The 23,837-nt window shown below is 37.3% G+C and overlaps 1 protein-coding gene across 11 annotated transcripts in view; it reads right to left on the bottom strand.

The window, feature by feature from the left end:
• The window catches only part of NRG1 (neuregulin 1), a 1,098,681-nt gene that overhangs the window by 34,406 nt on the left and 1,040,438 nt on the right, over positions 1–23,837 (bottom strand). For 2 of the 11 annotated variants that reach the window (XM_042983162.1, XM_042983163.1), the window contains exon 1: positions 3,934–4,121. The exons of 8 other annotated variants lie outside the window; for them this stretch is intronic. In XM_042983162.1, coding sequence (XP_042839096.1) covers positions 3,934–3,973 — 40 coding nt within the window. In that variant the 5' untranslated portion in view covers positions 3,974–4,121. Of the gene's footprint in view, positions 1–3,933; positions 4,123–23,837 lie in introns of those variants that run through there. One more of the 11 variants, XM_042983161.1, reaches the window with a different exon arrangement.

Raw genomic sequence — 23,837 nt, 5'->3', positions numbered from 1 at the left:
ATCATGCAAGGCCTTTGTTCCCCTGCATCCTCCCATCTAGGGCATGTTTTTGGACCATTTCTCTACTGTCAGCATGGTTTTTAGGAGTAAACAGCAAAGAACAGTCAGATTTGCCCTTTGGAGACAGATCTGGTTCAAATCCCATCTCGTACTAGTTTTGTGTCCTTGAGCAAGTCACTTAGCCACCCAGAATGCAATTTTCCCATTTTGAAAACAATGGTAATGGCACTCTTACAGGATTGTCATAAGGATCATAAATAACCTCGGTAGAGGAATTGGCATAGCACGGGCACACAATGAGTAACAGCAGGTATTATTACTGGGTAAGTAGGGAAGGTGTTTATCAATCAGATGAGCATCTCACCAGTGGAAATCTGGGGATTTCAAACATCCATGGTACTCTTGGATCATTATTACGAATAATTAAGAACTGCGTCAATTTTTTAATTACTCCAACAAAAAGGCCTTCAAAATGCATTTCAAGGTATCCTTCACCAAACAAAAGGAACCAAGGAGAATGATTTTACCCTGTATTATCAGCTATACTCTCACATCTTTGTCAGGTAGAGGGGGATGTAACTGGCATCATTTCGTCTAGTAAAGTCATAGAGTAGACAACATTTCTATACATCGCATAATTTTAATCTAACACTATATCTTCAAGTGAACAACTGTTCGCTTGCATGCGACGTATTAATATTTCCATCCATGGCAATTACTTTTAAAAGCTACAAGGAGGAAATTTGCCTTAAATGCTAAAGGTTTTGTGCTTAAGACTTTCAACTGCTGACAGGATACTGTGGGATGACAAATTGGGCCTGGTTTCCTTGCTGCCCCAGGTGACAGTACTCAATGGACCACCTGCAGTCTGCTGTCACCAGTCATTCCCACCGAGAAATTCTGAGCCTCCAGCTGATCCGCGTGGTCCCTGACAGGTTGCTAAGGATTACCCCTCACCCAAGCACCAGGCTCTTGAGGCTTTTATTAACAACAAGTAACCCATCATAGCCCCCCAAGAGCAGACACTCCACATTAATTAGAAAACTAACAATAAAGATGAGCAGTGACATAAGCAAGAGACAGGTACCTCGTACATATCCCTTGGAGTTTAAGATAAATAAGATTAATAAATGTATGTTAAAATCAGAAATAACACCCCTTTTTGTTTTTTCAAAAATATTTCCCCCGTGAAATGATTATCCCGCAGTACCAAGTTATGACACATTCATTTGAAAAATTCTTAGGTCATTACTTGAAGCTGGGATATTTGATGGTTAAATAATTCTGGGAGAAAACGAAGTAGCAACTAGCTTATATGATCATGGATTATTATGTTTAGCACTTCTATTCTTTAGCCGAAGCAGGAACAAAAATGATCATGGAATTGTAAAGCAGTAATTAACTCCTGGGTGATGCTAAGTGTCAGCCGACTGGGTACAGCTGTTCTGAACCAACAGCCAAACACAGGAATAAGATGTAATTGTCAGAAGAATCTGGGATGGAGATGGTGATATATGAACCCTTCACATTTTTGCCAGGTTTCCTTCCATTCTTCTTAGTTCAATACAGTGCACAGCCAGTCTTAAGCAGATCTATAAATTCTGCAGCGATATCCTTTCTCCTTGGCTCACATACGCTGTATTGCTAAGTCAGTTTCCATTTAGTAATTCTGCCAGAAATTAATGCAACAAAGGAGGTTCTTAAACCTAGCTATGGAAACGACCTTCTTTCTGGGGGAGCTGGGAGGACTGTATCAGAGGTTAAGCTAAAAGTTTTGCAGACAGAATGTGTTTTGGTATAAAAAAGAAGACCCTCATAGTTCCTCCTGGAAGTAAATGAAGGTACATCTCACCTATTCGGTACTTAATAAACCCTGCCTCTACTTGTTACTATGAGCCCTGGGTGTTCTATGCGAGTGATGAGTCACTGAATTCTACTCCTGAAACCAATATTGCACTGTGTGTTAACTAACAAGAACTTAAATAAAAAGTCGGAAAAAAAAAAGAAAAAAAAATCCTGCCTCTCACCACTTTGTGACTAGTTTGTTGTAACTGGGAGTTTATCACAATGAACCGCAATTAGGAACACTGCAAAATATGCATCTACTACTTTTATGCTTGCCGTTTATATGAACACTTTATCCCAAACACACTTTGCTTGGGATGTTAGCAACTGCAATACTATAAGGAAGAAAGTATAAATAAAGCAGTAACTTGTTACCAGAGAATGTACTTTGGAGTGTTTCACTCTTGACCTGGTCTCCCCTGGCCTATAGGTCAGGACTAATGACTATCCCCAGGGAGGCTGGACAGTTCTCAGACTTAGCCAAGGATTTGCGGACTAAGATCACCATTTACAGACTCCTCAAATCCTGCCCCTCATAATAGGGCTCCCTTTTTTCTAGCCTGCCTTCCTTCTTCCCTTCTTTCCTCATTTCCTTTCCCCTCTCTCTTTCTTCCTTTCTCCCCACTCCTTCCCTTCCTTCCCTCCCTCCCTCCCTCCCTCCCTCCCTCCCTTCCTTCCTTCCTTTCTTCCTTCCTTCCTTCCTCTCTCCTTCCTACTTTTCTTCCTTCATCCCTTCTACAATTCTTTAATGATTGTCTATTATGCACAAGACATAGAGATAACAACTAGAGTTACTGGGGTTAAAAACTGTAAGATTGTGAACAATTCTCCCTAAAAGGATACCTTTATGGAGAAAATGAAACGAAATGAACACTGGCGTTAGCTGAGAAGAATCAGATCCCAGGCTCAATTTTACCAATTACTAGCTGTGTGACTCTCGTCTAGCTAACCTGCCTCAGTAAACTCAGCTGTAAAATGTGCTATCACAGGACTGTTGGGAAGTGTGATAAAGTACTTTGTCAGCTGCAACGCTGCATGCAAATATATGATACTGTTAATATCTATGTGGAAAAACAAAAAGTCCAGACTCAGGATATATAATCAAGCCTCAAATGTTCTTAGTAAATTATTCTTGTACAAAATATGAAGAGAGATGGTCTAATTTGCAGAGGCAACCATTGCATAATTGTAAGGCATTAAGTAAATATCAGTAATCTACTGTAACTGTATCATAACTGCTTATTAATAACTTATAACCACCAAATTTGCCCATAAATTAAGGTGAAGAACAATTTGAGCTAAAAGAAAACCATCTTAAATGTATGATTATTTTCAACTTTTAAGACTCTTAAAATTCTTTAATATTTCTGACCCAACTTCCAAGTTACTGAATTAAATGTACTTATGATATTGTTATTATAACAGTTTAAAGTTATAAAATATAAAAGAAATAGTGTGATGATCATTGTATGTAGGACATGATATAAACTGTTTATAACTTCACATTTTGGAAATCACACATTATTGCACAGTTTTATAAATACACAATAAAAATCTGAGGACTAATTAAGTGTTCTCTATTCATCACTAAATATTTTCCCACAGAATCACACAGTATTTCCTGTAGAACGTCAGGCTCTTTTTGCTCAAGGCAGGCTGAAAAGAAAATAATGCTGGAAAGGATGGCTTACTTTCTTGCTTGTTTTATGTGGTGTTTTCCTTATCAGTGAAGTAGACAGCACCAACAGACCAGGGCCATTACACAAATGCAAATTGCTGATAAGAAGCCACTCTATTCTTCTTTGACAATTAGCAGGGATTAGGGAGATGTAGGGTTTACCCCAAGGAGCAATCATTTAGACCCTGTCTTCCCTGAGTGAATGAATCCTTATTAGCAGATTTTAGGACAATTCTGAATTGTCCTAAAAACTTTACTTGCGGAAAATTAAACTAAATAATTCTATGCAGTTTCCTCAATGAAATACACAAATTTTAACAATTTTTATATTCTAACATGAAACTGTCAATCACTACATTACAGGTTTGTTTTTCTTTTCTTCTTCTTTTTTTTTTTAAAGAAAACCTTACCTGTGATATCTTCAATGGCTCTGAATTTAGAAATCTGCATGCTTTTTGTGCTCTGTGAACTCCCAGTTTTTTAAAAAAAATCCTGAAAATTATTATTATTCTTGCTCGGAATACAGCTCCTTGCAATTAAGTGCTAGAAGCACTTCAAAGTCCCACTAGGGGAAAAAAAGCTTACGTGGGGCTCCTGAAAATGAAGTTCTGGAACAGAAGAGGAGCAGGAAAAGCTGTGCTACCTAATACAGCTTCTGCAGATGACAAGGGAATGAAGGGAGAGTCACTGGTTTTCCAAAGGAAAAGAGGAGAGCCAGACTCAGAACTACTGAAGCACCGTCATTCTGGGTTGGCATGTTTTTCTGGGTAGTCATTCAATCCTTTGCTGAATGGCAAATAAATTCTTGAAAAGGAAAAAATGACAAGAGGAGATAAAAAAAAACAAAAAACAAAAAACAAAAAAACCCACCCTGTACTGGCTTGGAGGTTCCCAGAGCCAATACAGTGATTTAAAGTAGCAAACCACGTCCTTGGCCTCTCCTCTACCGAACTCTGCTAAAGAAACAAAAATGGCAGCCAGAGAAGGAGCATCATGAGACCATAAATGAACCCAGAACTTTCTACAGTAGAAGTAGGGCATCTCACTTTATGGACCTGGGAACTTAGCTGATAAGCTAGAAGTACTTAGAGGTTCACAGACTACCCATAAGGTTAAGAGTTTGTCCAAGGAACAAGTTGATGCCAAGGGACAATGGAGATTAATTGTTATAAATGATGAACTTGGGCTTTGATATCATTTAAACACACACAGAATGGTGGACAAGAAAGAACTTTACCATATCTTATATAATTTATCCCATATTTAAAAAGAGGGTACAAATCAAATCAAAAGAATGGTTCTGTGGTCTTGAATAAAATACCTATAACAAAGAGTTCAGAGGTGGACAGGGGAAGGCTACCCAAGGTCACACAAGTGAATTAGGAAATGCTTCCTTTCTGTTTTGTTAAATGCATAGTGAGGCCTAAGTAGGTTAATAAGATTGCCTTTAATTCCTCTCTGTCTTATAAGCTCTCTGAGCAGACCCTAATATTATTTCTTCCTTCTTCAGCAGAATGAAAAGTGACCTTTGGGTGTTTCTCTTCATAAAACAAAATTATAATTTTTGTTGTAACACTGATCTCATTTGTAGCTAAACAGAAAGCAGATTCTAAGTTCCCAGCAGTTGCTGAGCAAATGATTTGGTGTCATGAGATAGTGTTATCCTTAGAAAAATAAAATTGTCAAGAAAGGTTATTTTCAAACATACAAGTTGCTATCTTTTTTTCCTTTTTTCTGACAGTGCCTTTCACTCATGATACAATGTAATCACAGGCTACTACTTCTTAGAGCAACATCTCAGTGACAAATGCTTTATAGGATGTCATAGATTTTTCTAAAGAAGAGGGAGGGTGAGTCTCTTCCCACAGTGGATCATTGGCTGGTTGGAGTTACAAGGGAGCTACATTTTCTTCCTTACAAAGCCAACAATAATCTCTCCTTAGCTAACAAGTCAACTCCAGAAATATATTTTCTACTAATCACTCATGGTTTTATAGAAGATTTCCATAGCTGGGAGTTGACAAAGCTTTGAACTGTCCCTTGAACGTTTTTCCATCAATACCTATTCTAAAGGAGTAAAATCCATGTAGCCTGCAAAGCAAATATCAGCAGTCCATCTGACTGGCTTAATTTGATACATCTATAGATCTCCTCAGGCTAAATGCAGAAGGCACACATTCTTAACTGTACTCTGCATTTTCTACCAGTATCAATTTGGTTGGGAGAAGGTCATGTCAATATAGAAAATGTTAACCTGTCAATTTTAAAATTAATCAAAGTTTTGAGCGCCAACAAAACAAATCAGAACAAAGAGGACTGATCAAGGATTCGGTTATTCAGTAAGCTGCTGAAATTACCATGTGACATTTAATGACATAGGTTAATTTATTCATCAACTAAAATACATTTAGAAATGAAAGTAGATGAAAGGTCAGAAGATAGAAACTAGGAGGCAAGTTCATTATCGTATTCAACGATTAAAAAAATCATGGCATATCAGAAAATAAAACCCATATGGTCATTGCAATAGATACTGAATCAACATTTGATGAGATTAACAATCAATTTCTATAGAACTATCAAATATTCTTATTCCCCAAATCAGACCTGAATTTAATCAGTCATCCACATACAGGTACTAATTTGCAGGAAGTACACAGGTCAGAGGAACACATTAAAAGATACCATGGCATGCAATTAGCAAAACCCAGACCATGGAGAACTCCACAGGGCAAATAACCCAGTTTCTTCCAAGCTAAACTAAAGGAGCAAAAAGAGACAAAGACAGCTAGAATTAGAGGCAGACCAATAAGGTGAAAGAAAAGAAAAATCTAAAATACAGACACATTTAAAAGAGAGTTAAGAGACCTACAAACCACTCACCATGCGTGACACTTAAGTGGATCCTGATTCAAACAGTTATAAATGTCTGATATCGAATCAGGAAATCTGATCACTGATTAGATAATTAATATTTCTACAGGGTTATCATTAATTGGTATGTGTCAAATATACTGTGGTTATGTTTAAAAACAGTCCTCTCTTACAGATGCATACTGAAATATTTATATATTAAATGATAACATGTCTGGAATTTGCTTTGAAATGATAACAGGAAGAAAAGTGACTGGGAGCAAAATGAAACAAACCTGATAACTGATGAAGCAGATGATGGCTACATGGAGATTCATTACACTATTCCTTGTATTTTCATGTTTAGCGTATGTTCACATGTATGTGTTTAAAGATACATATATATGTTTAAAATTAAAAATGCAAAAAATATCAATTTCAGTCTTTTCGATATATGTCTTCATAAAGCAGAATTGGTATGGTACTCCATATCATCTACAAATATCTACTTTTTTTTTAAAGTCTATTATATGTTTTGAGAGAGAGTGTGTGCACATGAGCAGGGGAGGGGCAGAGAGAGATGGGGGAGAGAGAGAATCCCAAGGAGGCTCTGCACTGCCAGCTCGGAGCCTGAAGCTGGGCTCAAACTCACGAACTGCAAGATCATGACCTGAGCCGATATTAAGAGTTGGACACTTAACTGATCCAGGCACCCTGACAAGTGTCCACTTTTTGCAAGCAACTTAAATCATACTAAATGCTGAGACTCTAGGAAAGCTTTCCATTAATGTAAAGTACAAGCTAAGTTTGTTGACTACCAATGCTGTAATTTAACATTGCTCTGAAAGTTCTAACCAATGCAATAAGCCAGGAATAAAAAAATTGTAGTATAACTGGAGGACATGAGAAAGTGAAATAATCATTATTCGATAGTCATTGGTAAAGTAAAAAAAGTTGTAGCCAAGAATATAGGACTGATGCGTTTCTAATCTGACCATACCATATGTCTGTTAATATGAAAGAACCCATTAAGAATAGGGAGTATAACAGTTGGCCTAAAATTATGTTACACAGGGGCGCCTGGGTGGCTCAGTCGGTTAAGGTCTGACTTTGGCTCAGGTCATGATCTCCTGGTTCATGAGTTCAAGCCCCGCATTGGGCTCTGCGCTGACAGCTCGGAGCCTGAAGCCTGCTTCGGAGTCTGTCTCCCTCTCTTTCTGCCTCTCCCCAGCTCTCTCTCTCTCTCTCAAAATTAAATAGACATTAAAAAATTTAAAAAAAATTATATGTTACACAGATGCATAAGGCAGTAAGGTTCCTCAAAGTTATGGAAGCACCTTCACGATGGGAACGGATTCCTGACAAAAGTTTTAAGTAATCTAAACTTTCAGTTAAAGGAGCCTCCACAAGAATATAAAAAGAAGATGGGGTCTGGGCCATGCAGACATAACCTTCTGAGTGTTTCAGGTTTGAGCCAGGCCCTTGCGATGAGTGGCTCTGGAACACAAGAAGCCTGGATAATCCCTTAGGTGGCACCTGTGCAGCCTTAAACTCCCGACTGCACATTGCTACATACCATTTAGCCAAATCACAGCCATTCCGCGTTTGCATCATGACTGTAAACATAAATCGCCAGATTCTGTTTCTATAAGCACCACGGTTTCCTCACTGGGGTTAAAAGGGTGCTGCACATAAAAGAATTAAGCAGTGAACGCATGTTTGAATATATGAATCTTGCTCTGTTAACACCTGGCTAATTTCAGTGGATATATTTTCCCAGAATTCCCAGGGGCACCTTGTTCCCAGGTTGGTGATCAGATTAGCAAAACACCCCTCTCTGTAACATGATGTGTTCAACTGTGTAGCTGCAGTGTTTAGGTTCCCAGCACAAATTCTACATAACCAAATAACATACGGAAATCTTAACAATTTTCAATAGTGTTATTGTCATTCATACATGACCAATCTGAAGAGGAATAAAACGTTTCCAAAAACACATAACTTGAAATGCTTCACCTGAAGAAACCTTTCTGTCCTGAGTCCAAAAGGACTGGCTGGTCCCATAACAGTTCATAGCAGGTCTTGTTTTTCTAAAGAGCATATATTTTTTAGGTTACAGATGGGAGCAGTGAAAGAGCTAATATTACAGGCAAATTCTATGCCTTTATACAAACTGGGCAAAATGATAAATTAACCCTGACTCCATTGTGAACTAAAGAGGCTTTCCTGAAAGCCTCGGAAGTTTTTTGTTTTGTTTTTAATTTCTGGGCCTCTACCCTCCAATGTAACAGGTGCCTGTTTTTCTACTGCGGGCATTGATTGTTGTTGTTCAATGGAAAGGAAATAGGTGCACACATTGAACTCTTTTTCCAAGGTACATGATATCTCTAAAAACCAGAGCAAAATCATCTTGTCTACCTGTTGTATTCACATACACACACATACACACACATATGACTTTAGATATACATACATACATACATATATATACATATATATGTACATATATATGTATGTATGTGTGTGTATATGTTATATGTGCGTATGTATACATCATTTGGAAAAACTCAGTGGAACTCATCCTGCCTATAGTGAAACCGACAAGGGCATTGTTGAAGCACATCATTAAAAAAAGGTAGAGTCCTATCTAGGCCTGCTTGGCTATTTCCCTGTACTGCCAGAAACAGGGAATTTTAAGAAGGTCCATCCATAGCATCTTAGTTATAATTTATTAGTTTTTCTTGGTGGTGATATCTGTATATATGGCCTAATAAAACACCTCCATATCCTGCAGCTATAATAATTCAGAATGGCTTAGGTCTTCCCCCTTTTAAATCATAAACCATTTTTGTAGATGCTGCAGGTATGTGACTAATATAGATTGTTGTTCTTTCCATCTGTTACTAAGGTGCTTCATACCCCAACACTGCTTAGGAAAACAGCTTAAAGCAGGGAATCATGGCTGTTGCGTGTAGCAGCTGTAAAGGAACCACAGCTCTACAAAACTGCCTAAAACCCCACGCGGGCAAACCCAGATCCTAAAGCAGGTCCACTTTGCCAATTTAATCCCTCACATCCGCACACAATTCCTGGAAAGGAGTCAAATGTCTTCAGTGAGATTTGTCACTTACCCAAAAGCTTTCAAGAAGTCCAACACTTAGCAATGCCAAACAGTATGTCTAGCGGGAATCTGCATTGCTAGTTCTGCTCAAACAGGCATTGCTAATACCTAGTGAGTATCGAATTTTCCAGTTCAGTAACGACAGAATCCAGGGACTACCATAATGAGGAGACATGTGCAGGGTTAGTTATGCTTCCGAACCCCACCGAGGGAGAGCTAACAGATGACAGGCAACTTCTGGTTATACTTCTAAGCACAAAACGAAGCCCTAACAGGCAAAAGAGATCTTGTAAATGAGAAGAAACCACACCTCTGACCTTGTTCTGTTATAAAGTTCTGTTTTACTCATGTCTTTCTCCTTAAGAAATCCTTACTTCTGAAGAATTTTGAAATGTAAAACACTTTCATTAATACAGTCAGGGATTTGTCTTCATTATACACCTTTTTGCTGTGCTGGGTGATCAATCCCTAGGATGTAATTATATCTTAATGGAGATCAGTCACAGGTAGAGCACTGTTCTGTTGAAAGGCTCCCTTCTCTTCATATCTTTCAAAAAAAAATTTTTTTAATGTTTATTGTTTTTGAGAGAGAGAGAGAGAAAAAAACAGAGCATGAGTGGGGGAGGGGGAGAGAGAGGAGACACAGAATCTGAAGCAGGTTCCAGGCTCTGAGCTATCAGCACAGAGCCAGACGTGGGGGTCGAACTCTAGAGCCGTGAGATCGTGACCTGACCTGAAGTTGGACACTTAACCCATTGACGCACCCACGTGCCCCATCTTCTCCTTGTATCTTAATGCCTAATGTTATATTAAAAATCTCTAATACTTGAATTTTTCTCAAAGTCTGAAGAACTCAGAGAAGTGAGTCATTGTTCTACAGAAATAGCACAAGTACCTACAATTAAATGTTGATAATATAAATGGATCTTAATCAGCAGACAGATGTTGTATTTAGCGATCCTTCATTAAGGTATCTCATGATTTTCCCCCATTTTTGTTTCCTAGGCCTTTGTTTTAAGTCTAATCAATTAATATTAGCAGTAAATTCATTACTTATAAAACTACTAGAATATATGATTATTCTTGAAAACTTTTTGAGCTTAATTTTATCCTTTGCCAAATTTAAGCCTCCAAATATCAGGTTGGTTGTTTTGTTTGCCTGCTTTCCTTGCCTTATCTGTATGTTTTTTTTCAGGATTCAAAGACCATTTTATCTGTGGATTATTTTAGTTGCAAATGATGAATTTTAGCTGTTCAAAGGTGAACAAGCAGCCCACATGGATGAACAGATGGAAATTATAAATGAAAACATAGCGTCAAAATATTTCTTCTAAAGTCAGAACTAGGCATTGGCAAGCCCACAGTAAGATCCACAAAAAATGCTGGCCACACACATTAAAAAAAAAAAAAGCTTACTCACGTATGTCACAAAGTAAACAGAAAGTAGTCAACTGGTGGATGTATGGGGGTGAAGGAGAGAACAGGAAGGATGTTGGGTCTGTAAAATCTTGGAACTTCTTGGGACTTAAATGGTCAATCAACTAGGAAGGTCTGAGATTCCAGTTTTGTGATGTAAATAAGACTGCAATATCCCTCAAATTAGCCTTAGGTGATCGCAGGAGGGTTTTTTGCAACTGGAGAACTTTTGATGCTCAAGGTGGTTACATTCCTCAGTTTCTTTTTCTTCCCGTTGAATGTACCAAATTCCTTGGGCTCACAGGGTGGCAAACTGCAATTTATGGTCAAGTCTAGCTTCAGATCCTGACATGAAACTGGAGTTTCCCATGTAGAACTATACTCCTATCAACATCGCAATAAGGAAACTTATAGAAATGGAAAACGTCCAATGACATGGGCAAGATGATCTGTTAAATGGAGAATCACATTCTGGAGATAGCCAAAGCAACTATATAGGTGAATGTAAAAAGAGAAAAGGTGAATGAGCTAGGAACTGAGTCATGTTTTCTGGGGCCAGTTCTCCATGCTCTAGATGACAGTGATGCCCATTTCAGCAACTCTGCGAAAGAAGACAGGGAGGACGTAATTCTAGAGATAACGATTATATCTGATTTATTAAAATTATTGCGCTGTTTTAGAAGATACTGTGACTAGGCATAGCAAGAGGTCAGAACAAAGTTCCAACTGCTCTTAGATCAGAGAGCTGTAGGGGCAGAGGTCCAGACAGATGGAATCTATCACTATCATAAGAGATTACAAGAAAGACCAGGGGTGGCACTGAAGTCTTAGCCCTAACTGTCCTAAAATGGTCAGGAGCCTTTTATAATCAAAATAACAACGAGAACGTACCCTCCAGGCTCGGCTAAATCTGATGACTTAATAAGGTAAAATGACATGTTCAAAGTTAGATGAGAAGTCATCATTTTAAGAGGTTGACATGGATCTGTACTGATTCCAAATATAGAACTTGCAATACATAGCACTTCCAATTCCCTAGGCATCCTTTAAAACGAGAGGCAAGTGCTTTAAAAACTATTCAAAAGTTGAAGAATGCGCGCTGTCGCTGCTAACCAGGCAAAGAATGTTAAATTCCCTGTCATGCTTCTCTCATTCCCTACCTCCGATCCCTTTGTCAAAAAATAATAGCAATAATAACAAAAAGACCCGGTTATCATCCAGTATGAGGCTACTAACTCTTTACAGGCAACTGCCACTAAAGATATTATCCAAAAAGGGGAATTAAATTGAAAAATGGGAAAGGTTGCAACAAATTAAATTGGATTGTCATCTTTCCCTGTGACAGACTGCACTGTTCTGTCCTAGGATCATGAAAGTTAGAAATACTGTCTTCAGTCTTTCCCACGCTGCAGTTGAGGTCTACGGAAATCCTGCATGAGATATGATTTCTACAAAATGCAGGAGACTTAGCCATCAGAATCCTGACTGGCTCATAAGGAAATAGGCCATGTCTGGCTTACTTATGACTTAGGTGAATTCTCTTGCCCAATATCCAACTTAATGTGAAATCTTAAAAAGTAGTGCCATCCTGGGAATTTAACAACGCTTCTGCTGTCTTTCTTATTACAGAAGATACGCGTCTCCCCATTCTTAACAGTCTACAATACGACACATCATATGTTATATCCCAATGAAGCTAAGAGCTAAACACCAAGAAAGTATATTAAGTAGGCTCACAGCTACCATTTCTACTGGGCATGCTGTTTACCCAATGTCTTGGACTTAAGGTAATCTTCAAGACAGGTAAAGGAAAAGCACAGAAGAAATGAGAAGCAGAGAAGACATTTTATGACTGTAGGCATGGAAGAATTCTAGGCATATTATATTTTTTGGTATTTGGCATTGATAATGTTTGTTGTAGGTTGTAAAGGTGTGTCTTTCACTTCTTTTCTTTCTTTTCCTTCCTTCCTTCCTCCCTCCCCCCCTCCCTCCCTTCCTTACTTCCTTCTTTTGGAGGAGAAATAAATGCTGAAGAACCTCAACAGCTATCTGTATGCTAAACGCAATACAACTCCTAGCAAAGCACAAGAAGACTGAGAGTCATTAAATATCTACGGTGGGAGATATTCTAGCCTTGTAGTGGTAACAACAACCCTAAGAAATAGGTAACTTTTTACCCTTTCACAGGTGGAGAAACGGAGGCTCTAAGAGGGGGAGCTGCATGCCTGTGTGCTCAGTGTAACACATGATGTGAGAGGGATTCCAAGGCAGGCTGACTGCGAGGCCCCGTGAAGCATCCTATCTCGTGGGTCTTTCATTCGACGGCTGTGTATCTGACCTTGTAGTTAAAAGTAAACAGACAACAAAAAACGACATCTTTTCCACAGGCTTTTAGAGAAGGCCAGTTCTTCCACCTTTCGGAAAGCATTACTTTCTGAGTATTTCCCTGTGTTTGTAAACTGAATGTCAGGGAAAGAGATTTAAAATAATTACTTTTAGATCATGCACTCTTAGCAGAAGACTGGAGGCCAATGGCATTCAAATCAATGTGTTTTTAGTCTTAAACTCAGGGAAAAATGCTCAGTCCACATCATCTAGTATTCTGCTGTCCGTTTCAGAATAAAATGGTTATCTTTTCAGCTAAGCTTTCCTAAGAACTAGAAAACTAAATCAATCTTAAACAGTTTAGGGTAGGGGTGCCTGGGTGGCTCAGTAGGTTAAGCGTCTGACTTTGGCTCAGGTCATGACCTCATGGTTCGTGGGTTTGAGTCCCATGTCAGGTTCTGTGCTGACAGCTCAGAGCCTGGAGCCTGTTTCAGATTCTGTGTCTCCCTCTCTCTGCCCTCCCCTGCTCATACTCTGTCTCTCAACAATAAATAAATGTTTAAAAAAAATTTTTTTAACAGTTTAATGTAAATTTGGAAGGTTATCAGAAATTCAGTTTTGTGGGGTGTTTGGCTGCCTCAGTTAGTAGAACATATGACTCTTGATCTTGGGATTGATTGTAAGTTCGAGCCCCATGTTGGGTACAGAGATTACTTTAAAATAAAATCTTAAAAAAAAAAAAGAAATTCAATTTTGTGCCACAATACTGCAGTGCTGTAATGGATTCTATTTAACCTCCATTCAATTTATCCTTGTCTTCCTTTTCAAAATTATTATTATTTTTAAAGTTTTATTTAAGTAATCTCTATACCCAACATGGGGCTCAAACTTATGACCCTGAGATCAAGAGTCAGATGCTCTCCCAACTGAGCCATCCAGGTGCCCCCTCAAAATTATTTTTAGGAAAATGATTTACTTTTCATTTAATAATAATTTCAAAATTAGAAAAAACGACCTCATTTATTTCTTTATGAAGCTAAAGTAAGAGAAACTACGCACATACATATTAGAAATGCACATACAAATATAAATATGCTGAGTTATACACATCATTGGGGAGTTATGGCAGCAGGAACTATTCCAAATGAAATGCTAAATTTAGTAATGATGCCTGTACAATATTTAATATTTGCATAGGATCTGTGATTGATCTCGATGCAATATTAATACCACTAGATCATTTAAAAGCTGACCGTACTCAGCAAATAGGGAGGAAAGAAAAAAAAGGTGTATCTAGAAGAGAAGCAGATAAGTTATATATAATGAAAAATAATCTCCAGTGACATTTGAAATTAGGCTTATTTTGTTGACTGCTAATTTGTCTTTAACCTCATTTTCACATAACATATAAATCACCTACAAGAAGGTTTTAAAAATGGGTCCTGTGGTAGCACGCCCAGTCAAAAGTCGTGACAATCAAATATTTTAAATGAGCAGCTCATACAGAAATGGACTATTCTAATAAGCTAATGTAGGACAGCTTCCTTTTGGTTAGGTTACATATAAAGATCTACTCAGACTTGTTTAACATACCCATCCCTAACAAAACTAATGCTACAAATTAGACAGTAGCAGACATAATTAAAGGTTAATCTAATTAATGGCATATGACTGCAAAATTGGAATCAGAATGTATAATACAGAGTTGAGATGCTTAATTTTCATTAGCCTCTTCTCTGTTTAGTATTTCAGTAGATTTTTTTCTTTTTACTAGTTTTTATTCAGTTGACTGCCTTTACTTACTTATTTTTAACCTGAAATATTGGAGGGTAAGTCACAGATTTGTTCAAAATAAATTCAAGCTTTGGAAGACTTCTGAGAATCACAGAATTTTCTATTTCTCTCAGCAGTGCGATAAAACAACTGAGGCACATAACAAAGCCAGTATATAGTTTTTCAAAAGCGTGTAAGAGACATGACTCAGATATTGAACTTTGTACTTTCAAATGCACCATCAACATTTTTAGCTTAGCATCCTTTGTTTCCTAAAAATAAGCAGTCAATGTTGAGCAGAAATGTCAAGAAATCAATAAAAAGTAATTAGGAAGAGTGTTTGGCGTCCTTGAAAAAAGCTCTGAGGGCAGAAAGGGAAGCTTCGGCATACTGAATACTTAACATTCCTATGTTTTCCTCCACAATAAAAAGAAAAAGCAACTAAATTAAATTACTTTATTAAAAAAAAAAATGCAGGTGTCAAATGTCACCTGGACCATACTGCAGTTAATGTGGTTGCTTTCCATTATAAAAATGCACAACTGAAAGCTGCTGTAAAGAAGTGACTCCTATATGCAAGGTTGGATATACCCATGTGTGATAACAGGCAACAGAGATTAAAGCTTCATGTTAACACTTAGTGGCTTCCGCTCACTATTTCTATCATCTCGGAGGAAAGACATGGAGGGAAAGGAAGTAACAATTACTGAGTGACTTTAACATGCCAGGGAAAAACTACACATGACCTCATAAAGTTCTCAGAAGAACCTGTAAATTCTGTATTCTCCTATTTAGAAAGTAAAGTCACAGGAGAGTAAAGGGAGTTTGCCAAGGTCCCACAGATAAAAAACTGTAGTTAAGATTCAAAATCAGATCTCAAGTCCCTGTGTCTCCAACACACCATTCACGTACTTTGAGTATTTTATTTATTTATTTTAAAGTATTTTGAGTATTTTAAATGGTGGTTCTTATTATTTTGAGGGCCATAGACTCCTTTCAGAATCTGGGGACTGCTATGGATTTTTGTTTACGTGTGAAGATAAAAAAATTGGCATACAATTCTGGGGTTTCATAGACCCCTCCTCTGAAGCCAATTCATAGTTATCCCATAGATCTCCATTTAAGAATTCTTGATATTGGGGCATGTGGGTGGCTCAGTTAGGCATCCTACTCTTGATTTTGGCTCAGGTCATGATCTGAGGGTTGTGAGATCGAGTCCCGCATCTGGCTCTGCACTGAGCGTGGAGCCTGCTAAAGATTCGTTCTCTCTCTCTCTCTCTCTCTCTCTCTCTCTCTGCCCCTCCCCCACTAGCATGTGTGTGTGCGCGCGCTCTTTCTCCCTCTCAAAATAAATAAATAAACATTACAAAAAAAATAATTTCTGATATGAGGTCTGACTCTACAAGATCTTTAACTTCTATAATTCAGAATACTCAATATCATGATTCCATTAGAGATGGAATTTCCTTCTATTCATTATTTTTACTTACTTTGTTTCAAAGGCCTTTCTCAATAATCTGTGTTAACCATATTAGAAACAAATATGAGAACATTTAAAATACCTTCAAAATTATAGCAGATCACAATATGATAAAATAATATAAATTAAGAAATGAAACTTATTTAGGAGGGTTTTTTTTCGGTATAACACAGGTGATTTAACCTTTTGGAGTTGATTACAAATAACGTCACTATGTTGTACAGATTACCTATGATCATGAAAGAATATTTAATTTAAAAGGTGCTCCCACAGAGAAGACATGAACAGACATCTCTCCAAAGAAGACATAGAGACAGCCAAGAGATGCATGAAAAGATGCTCAACATCATTTATAATCAGGGAAATGCGAATCAAAACCACAATGAAGTACCACCTCACACCTGTCAGAATGGCTAAAATCAAAAACATAAGAATCAAATGTTGGTTAGGATGTGGAGAAAAAGGAACCCTTGTGCACTGTTGGTGAGAATGCAAACTGGTACAGCCACTGTGAAAAACAGTATGGAGGTTCCTCAAAAAATTAAAAATAGAACTACCCTATGACCCAGTAATTCCACTGCTGGGTATCAACCCAAAGGATAAAAACACACGAATTCGAAAAGATAAATGGATCCCTATCTTTATTGCAGAATTATTTACAATAGCCAAATTATGGAAGCAGCCCCAGTGTCCAATGATAGATAATGGATAAAGAAAATGTGGAATATACACAATGAAATATTACTTAGCCATACAAAAGAATGAAACCTTGCCATTTGCAACAGCACGGATGGATCTGGAGACTACAATGCTAAGGGAGAGAAGTCAGTCAGAAAAAGACAAATACCATATGATTTCACTCATATGTGGAATTTAAGAAACAAAACAAACAAACAAACAAACAAACAAAAAGAGACTAACCAAAAGAGAGACTCTTAATTGCAGAGAACAAACAAACTCCCCCTACCAGAGGGGAGGGGGATGGGAGGATGGATGAGATAGGTGAAGGGGATCCCTAAGAGTACACTTACCATGATGGGCAGAGATATATATAAAACTGCTGAGTCACTATATTGTACGCTTGAAACTAACATAACACTGTAGGTTAAGTACAACGAAATTTTTTAAAAGACTTAAAAAAACTTAAAAAATGGTGCCTTCTCCAGCTTAAAAACTACTTTGTACCTATAATTTTAGAAGTTAGTGGTGGGAAGAGGGGCAGAGAGGAAGAGAATCTCCAGCATTTTCCTTTTTACTGAGAGAAAAAAATATTAATAATCTTAGATATTCTTGCTGTTAAGCATTATTTAATATAGAATCCTCATTTTCTGAAAGGCAGCTGCAGCAACAACTTATTTTAACAAAAATCACATTCCTTCTAAAAGAAACACAACACAAATACCATGCACCTTGCAGACGTATTTTTAATTAATGTGTTTGTTTGTTTTGAAGTACATAGCTTCAAAATACCAGGGGGTTGTACCTAAATCGTTTTTATAATATAATTTTTAACAGAAAATTCAAAGTTGAATTATTTTAATATTTAGTACAGAAATCCAGTGACATAATTCTAAATACTGTTGGCCATGAAATATAAATGTGCATTATTGCCTACACAAAGGTAGCAATTTATTTCACAATAAATTTGATTGAAACAATCTCTGATTAATTTTTTTCATTCTCTTCTGAATTGCTGTGAAAACAATTTTGAGGAAGCACTTTGCTATATATGACTTTTGCTTCTCCCATCCTTCTCTTAAGATTATGAAAAAAGATTAGAAAGACACCCTGGTTCAGGGCGTCTGAGTAGCTCAGTCGGTTAGGGTCCGACTCTTGGTTTCGGCTCAGGTCATGATCTTGTGGTTCGTGGGTTCAAGCCCCACGTTGGGCTCCATGCTGGCAGTGTGGAGCCTGCTTGGGATTCTCTCTCTCCTTCTTTCTCTGCCCACCCCCCCCCCCATTCTCTCTTTCAAAAATAAATACATAAACTTAAAAAATTAAAAAAACAAACAAACAGAAAGAGGACCTGGCTCTTAAGTTTCTACAATTTTCTTAGCCTAGGATGTTATTATTACTTATTTTAGGTAATATTTCGTTACTAATACTACTTACCAATACAAATATATCAATGCATATGTTTATTTTATAGAAATGGAATGACAAGTCTGCTGTATGTAATAATTGGTTATAAATTACTCTAATTAACTAAATTAAAAATACCATTTATCAAATGATGAATAAGCATTGCATCCAATTATCCAAAAAAACCTTTTCCTTTAAATGGCATTGCTTTTTATTTTTTTAGAATTTTCAAATATCATTAGAATAAAAGAAAGAAATTGTTTTCACAATAGGACTTTGTAAACCTAACAAATAATTGAAATTATGTTAATTTTGATAATAATTAAATAACATTTATCTGCAAAGAAACAAAAAAGATTCATTTCTAAAGCTTTCTTCTGTTGAAATTCTGTTCTACAGGATTAATTTTGACTATGAGTTTTAATGACCAACTAAATCAAATTATACAAGACTTACATTTGCTGAAATGTTATCTGAGAAAATTCTAAAAGAAAACCACCAACCCTTCCTTACAATTTCAATCTCCAGGGTTCATGGACTATCCCAAAGGAATTTTTTGAATCTTTTTGAGGACCTCCAGTGTTTGTCATAACTGAAGGCTAACATTCCCAAGTGAAAATGTTGGCCAAATTTTCCATAAAATAAATTGTTACTTTGTAATTTTATAATCTTGGAAAATGACATACACAGCCACATCTATACATACTCACACACTTAAAGATAATTAATTTTCAAGTTTAACTAAAAAAAAAAAAGCAAATTGGCCATCGCATAGAAGTCTCTTCCCAGACACTGTGCCAAAATGATTCCATTTGATTTGCTCGGTAGCATATCACCAGTGTCTCAGATAAAATAAGATGGTTCTATGTTTTCTTCCTGTTTGTCTACTCATATCCTTACCAATTCCATTTATCTAGTGGTGGAAAGATAAAATATTCAAATACATGTATGCCTACATGTGGATCTATTTATAAACACAGTTCACATCTAAGAATCTTTGGCAAAAGTTTTCATCTAAGATGAGCTTCTTCTTGACAGTCACAAACCTTTGGTCTTTCTACCCTGGTATCAGTTTAGACTCATTAGAGACACAGATTTATTATTGGTGAAGCTGGTATAGTTTCCAAATCTTGGTCTGGATCACTTTTACCAGTACAATTTACCTCATTTTGCTAAATCATCTCTCTGCAAGAAAATTCCTCTTAACTTGATTTATATCCTTTACATCCATGGATGTCTACTCCACCCCTGTGCCTTAAAATCAGGCCATTCTTCTGTCATACTTCCCATCCCATACATGTTCAGGTTCCTTTTCTCTAATTTATAGCCTATGACTAAACCTTTGTCTTAAATGATAAATGTAATATTCCTGGCTTGGACCACACTCATACTTATTTTCCTTGACCCTCAGTTTCCTTCCACTCTGACCACTTTGTAAAACCCTCTCTCTGACCTAGCCACAGCCCCTAGGCAAGAAGAATCCTAGATGCTGGCCTCTCTGTTTGCCCCAGGCTCCCATCAGGGTGGGTTAAACAAGAAGGGAGGGGGTTCCTGCCTTTTAAGAATCAATAGCCCTCACTTCTTAAAAGTTAAAAGATAATCTTCAAAGGCAGGGATCAGTTTCCTTCTCTAGGAGGAGGGATACAGTTCAGTTACTAGATCAAGATTCACTAGCTGTCCTGCCTCACCTGAAAGAACAGTGTTGGATTTAGTGAACAGAAATATAGGATACCCAAATAAATTTGCATTTCCTATAATGACTCATTTTTAATGTAAGTATGCCTGATGCACTATTTGGGACCTACTTTGACAAATTACGCATTGTTTATCAGAAGTTAAAATTTAATTGGGCATCCTGTAATTTATCAGACAACTCTAACAATATATGACATTTTAAGCTTTTTTTTTTTTTTAACGGAGAGGATGTACAATCACACACACACACACACACAGTCATAAAAACAAACCACAGGGCTGTAATTTTTTCATTCAGTCCTAAAACTGGTTTTATCCAGTTGGCAAAAAGATGACAACTACACCACTATATTGTTGCTGTACCTTAGGAATTTCCACTCCATTTCTGCTACCAAAGAGGGTAGAGGAAACTTTCAAATTAAAACTTCCTTCAAGCTAACAAAATCGACCCCCCACTCCTCTCCCACACTCCCTTGCTTCCTTCTTCTGCACCAATAGTCTCAAGAGTCAAGTCCAAAGGCAATAATACCTTAGGAGTTAATAAAATTGCCAACAGAAAGGTTTGCTTCTGAGCTCATCGCAGTCCAGGGATAGGTACTGCACAAAACCTTAGATTCAGGTTTTCAATGATATTCCACGTGTACAGGTCTCACTACACTGTGGAGGTGAAAACACATCCGGTGTCCCCAAAGTAGGCTGAATTTGCAACAGAACTGCTCTGTTCGCAGCGCGAACGCCACAGGTAGATGACAATCCCTGAGTACTGCGGGTTAATTAAAGGGGAGAAGGTGAAGAGATGCATGGGCAACTTTCAAACTATATGCTGCCAATACTCCTAGCAGGCTCCCTGAAGTGGAGGCCCGGAAGACGTAGAACATCCCTATTTCACTTAGCCACCATGCATGCCGCTGACTCAGTCATAATAAGAAATCATCTTGCCAGAACAGAGTAGAAAGAACGTTGGAAAAATGGAACTTATTCAGTGTCCAGAAATCTACTTGGTGAAGAGACCCAAATTTTACCATATTGAAAAGGTAGATGACATTGGTGTTTGTTGCAGAAGAATCCAGAGAAAGGGTGTCTTCAAATATATCAAAGGTGCATGTATGGAATGTTTACATATTTAAGGGGGCAGAGACTGGCTGCGATAGGAACAGCAATTTTCAGCTGAATATATGAAAAAAATTGGTGGAGCTAAATAATGATAAAATGGGTAAGCTTTGGTAGGTTGGACATTTTCTTGGGTCTGAAGAAAGCACAGACCAGTTGACAGTTGGGACTCATTGCAAGGTGGGTAGGGCTGGCGTTGGAACCATTCAAGATTTCTTCCAACTTGAGGTTCTATGATATGAAGGAGAGAATTAAACAACATATTGGTGATGCCGGTGGTTTGGGTTAAACTCAACAATTTTCACATTTAAGCAAGATCCGACAAGATTTTACAGCCTACAAAATGATACATATTAATCTTAATCTCAGACATCCTGGTTCTAATTCTTCAATTTGTAACAGGTGCACATTGAGACAGGCAATAAAGAGAGACCAAGAAGGAGATCCCATTACAAAGTGGAAAAATACCTAAAGTTCTTTGCATGTTTTCACTTCCATAAATCTCTAAAGCAAAAAATTTGCATTTTAGCAGTTTTTGGCAAGTGTAGCAGAAACTAGTTGAAATATGTGGCCACTTATCACACACTGATTGCTATTCCCAAAAGCTATACTTTATTAAATTAAAAAACTTCATTTGGCTATCAAAGAGTATTTTTGTGTTCACATTTTAAGATATATTTAACAACAGAAACAACATTACATTTTATTAAGGCAAGCCAATATTTTCAATGGTCATAAAAAGCATATCCCAAAGATCACAAATCTAGAATGACAGGCATTAATGCATCTCTGTCCCCACAGATTACTAATTTCATTGATGAGACTTCCTATAGCTTTTATTGGCCATCAGTAGATGAACAGGGGTTGGAGTGACTAAATGCTCCAGGACCAATAAAACCTGCCTGTAAATGATAAACATGAGCTTGTTTGTACTATGACTTGACAAGAGCACTGTATTTCAGTGATGTTTTTCAAGCAGAAATACTTGAACATATTCCACTAATTTTGTAACAGTAGTGGCAAAATAGAGCGGGGAATAATCAGATTGATTGTGCAGAAATGCAGGCAACATTGCTCTCAAATCTAAACTGCTTTGGGCCTGGGGAAATAAAACCTTGCCTTCTAATACAGATGTTGAACCACCCCTTTGTGGGGCTGCTCTGCGGCTGTCTCATCATAAAATATGAGACTACTTGTTTCTAATGTTGTAAATGTGACATATAGATGAATCTTCTAGTCCATTACACAAAAATTCTTTCATTGCATCTCCTGCAAAGCTACTTATACAACTTAGTAAACCTTTAGAAGGCAAGCCTGATAGTATCACTGCTCCTCAAATGAAGAGACCGAGATTATAGACCCTTGAAAAAAAGAAAGGATCATTTTGAAGATTTACCTCTAAATTGATTTAATCCAGCTTTAAAAAATCACTATAAACATTCACCAGTCACACTTTCTATTTACTATGCTCTCCACCCTCCACCTTTACTGTCTCCCCAGAGGGTAATGGGAGATGGAGAATGGGGAGAAAAAAAGATGAGGAAAACATTCTTTTTAGTGCACCTTGCATATATCATCCTTCTGCTAGGAGGGCTGGTGGGCAACTGGCAATTTGTTCAATTAACTCATTTCCTCTGAATCATTCTTTGTTACTGAAGGGCCAAAGCTCTGTTCTATAAAGAGCCATTAGTTTGTAAGTGCTTGTTCAGCATATTCCATTTTCGCTGATGGTATCTGAAATTAACCAGGGTACCACAATCAGCATGTGCAAAGGAGTCACAGGGGTGAGGACAATAAAACCATCCTTACCAGAAGTCACTACTGTGAGGGTCTAGCATGTCCTTAGAGAAGGTGTCACTTCTTGACATGTGCTGAATGTGTTATAACACTACCTCAATGAAAATAATGGGTGTTGAGCCATTAAGGGTCTTTAAAGACCCTCAAATGAAAGAACAGAGCATAAACTAAATTGTGTAAATACCTTTATTCCAAATATTTAGCAAAATTTTCCTGTTTGGGTTCCAAATTTTTAAAACAGCTTGACTTATTACTATTTTTTCAAAAGCCATGTTTTATGTATAAGAACAGATTTTCATTTCTGTATTTTCCTCCTGGTGAACAGACTGACCAGAAGAAAATAAATTATATTTCTTTACCCATCGATTTACCAAAAGAAAAAAAAATGCATTCAGAACTGGTTCCAACTTGAGTCCCTATCCGTCTCCAAAGTCCTGGAAGAAACTATTTTAGAAGAAAAATAGGTAGAAGAAAAAGTAGTACAATATAGTCATTTATGTCTAAGTCATAAGATTTGCTTCTATGTGTTCATGTGGTAGGAAAAATTCTTTTTCTTATTCCAAGAAAATTATTGTTATTTTATAGATAAACAACTGATATTCAGCTGATGAAAAATTGAGTTTTCTTCCCCTTCATGTCCCTTCCCATTTTTTTTTTTTTTT

This window comes from Panthera tigris, chromosome B1 (genome assembly GCF_018350195.1).
Source record: "Panthera tigris isolate Pti1 chromosome B1, P.tigris_Pti1_mat1.1, whole genome shotgun sequence".
Taxonomy (NCBI): domain Eukaryota; kingdom Metazoa; phylum Chordata; class Mammalia; order Carnivora; family Felidae; genus Panthera; species Panthera tigris.
The sequence above is the reverse complement of the archived record's forward strand: the minus strand, read 5'-3'. Positions and strand labels throughout refer to the sequence as shown.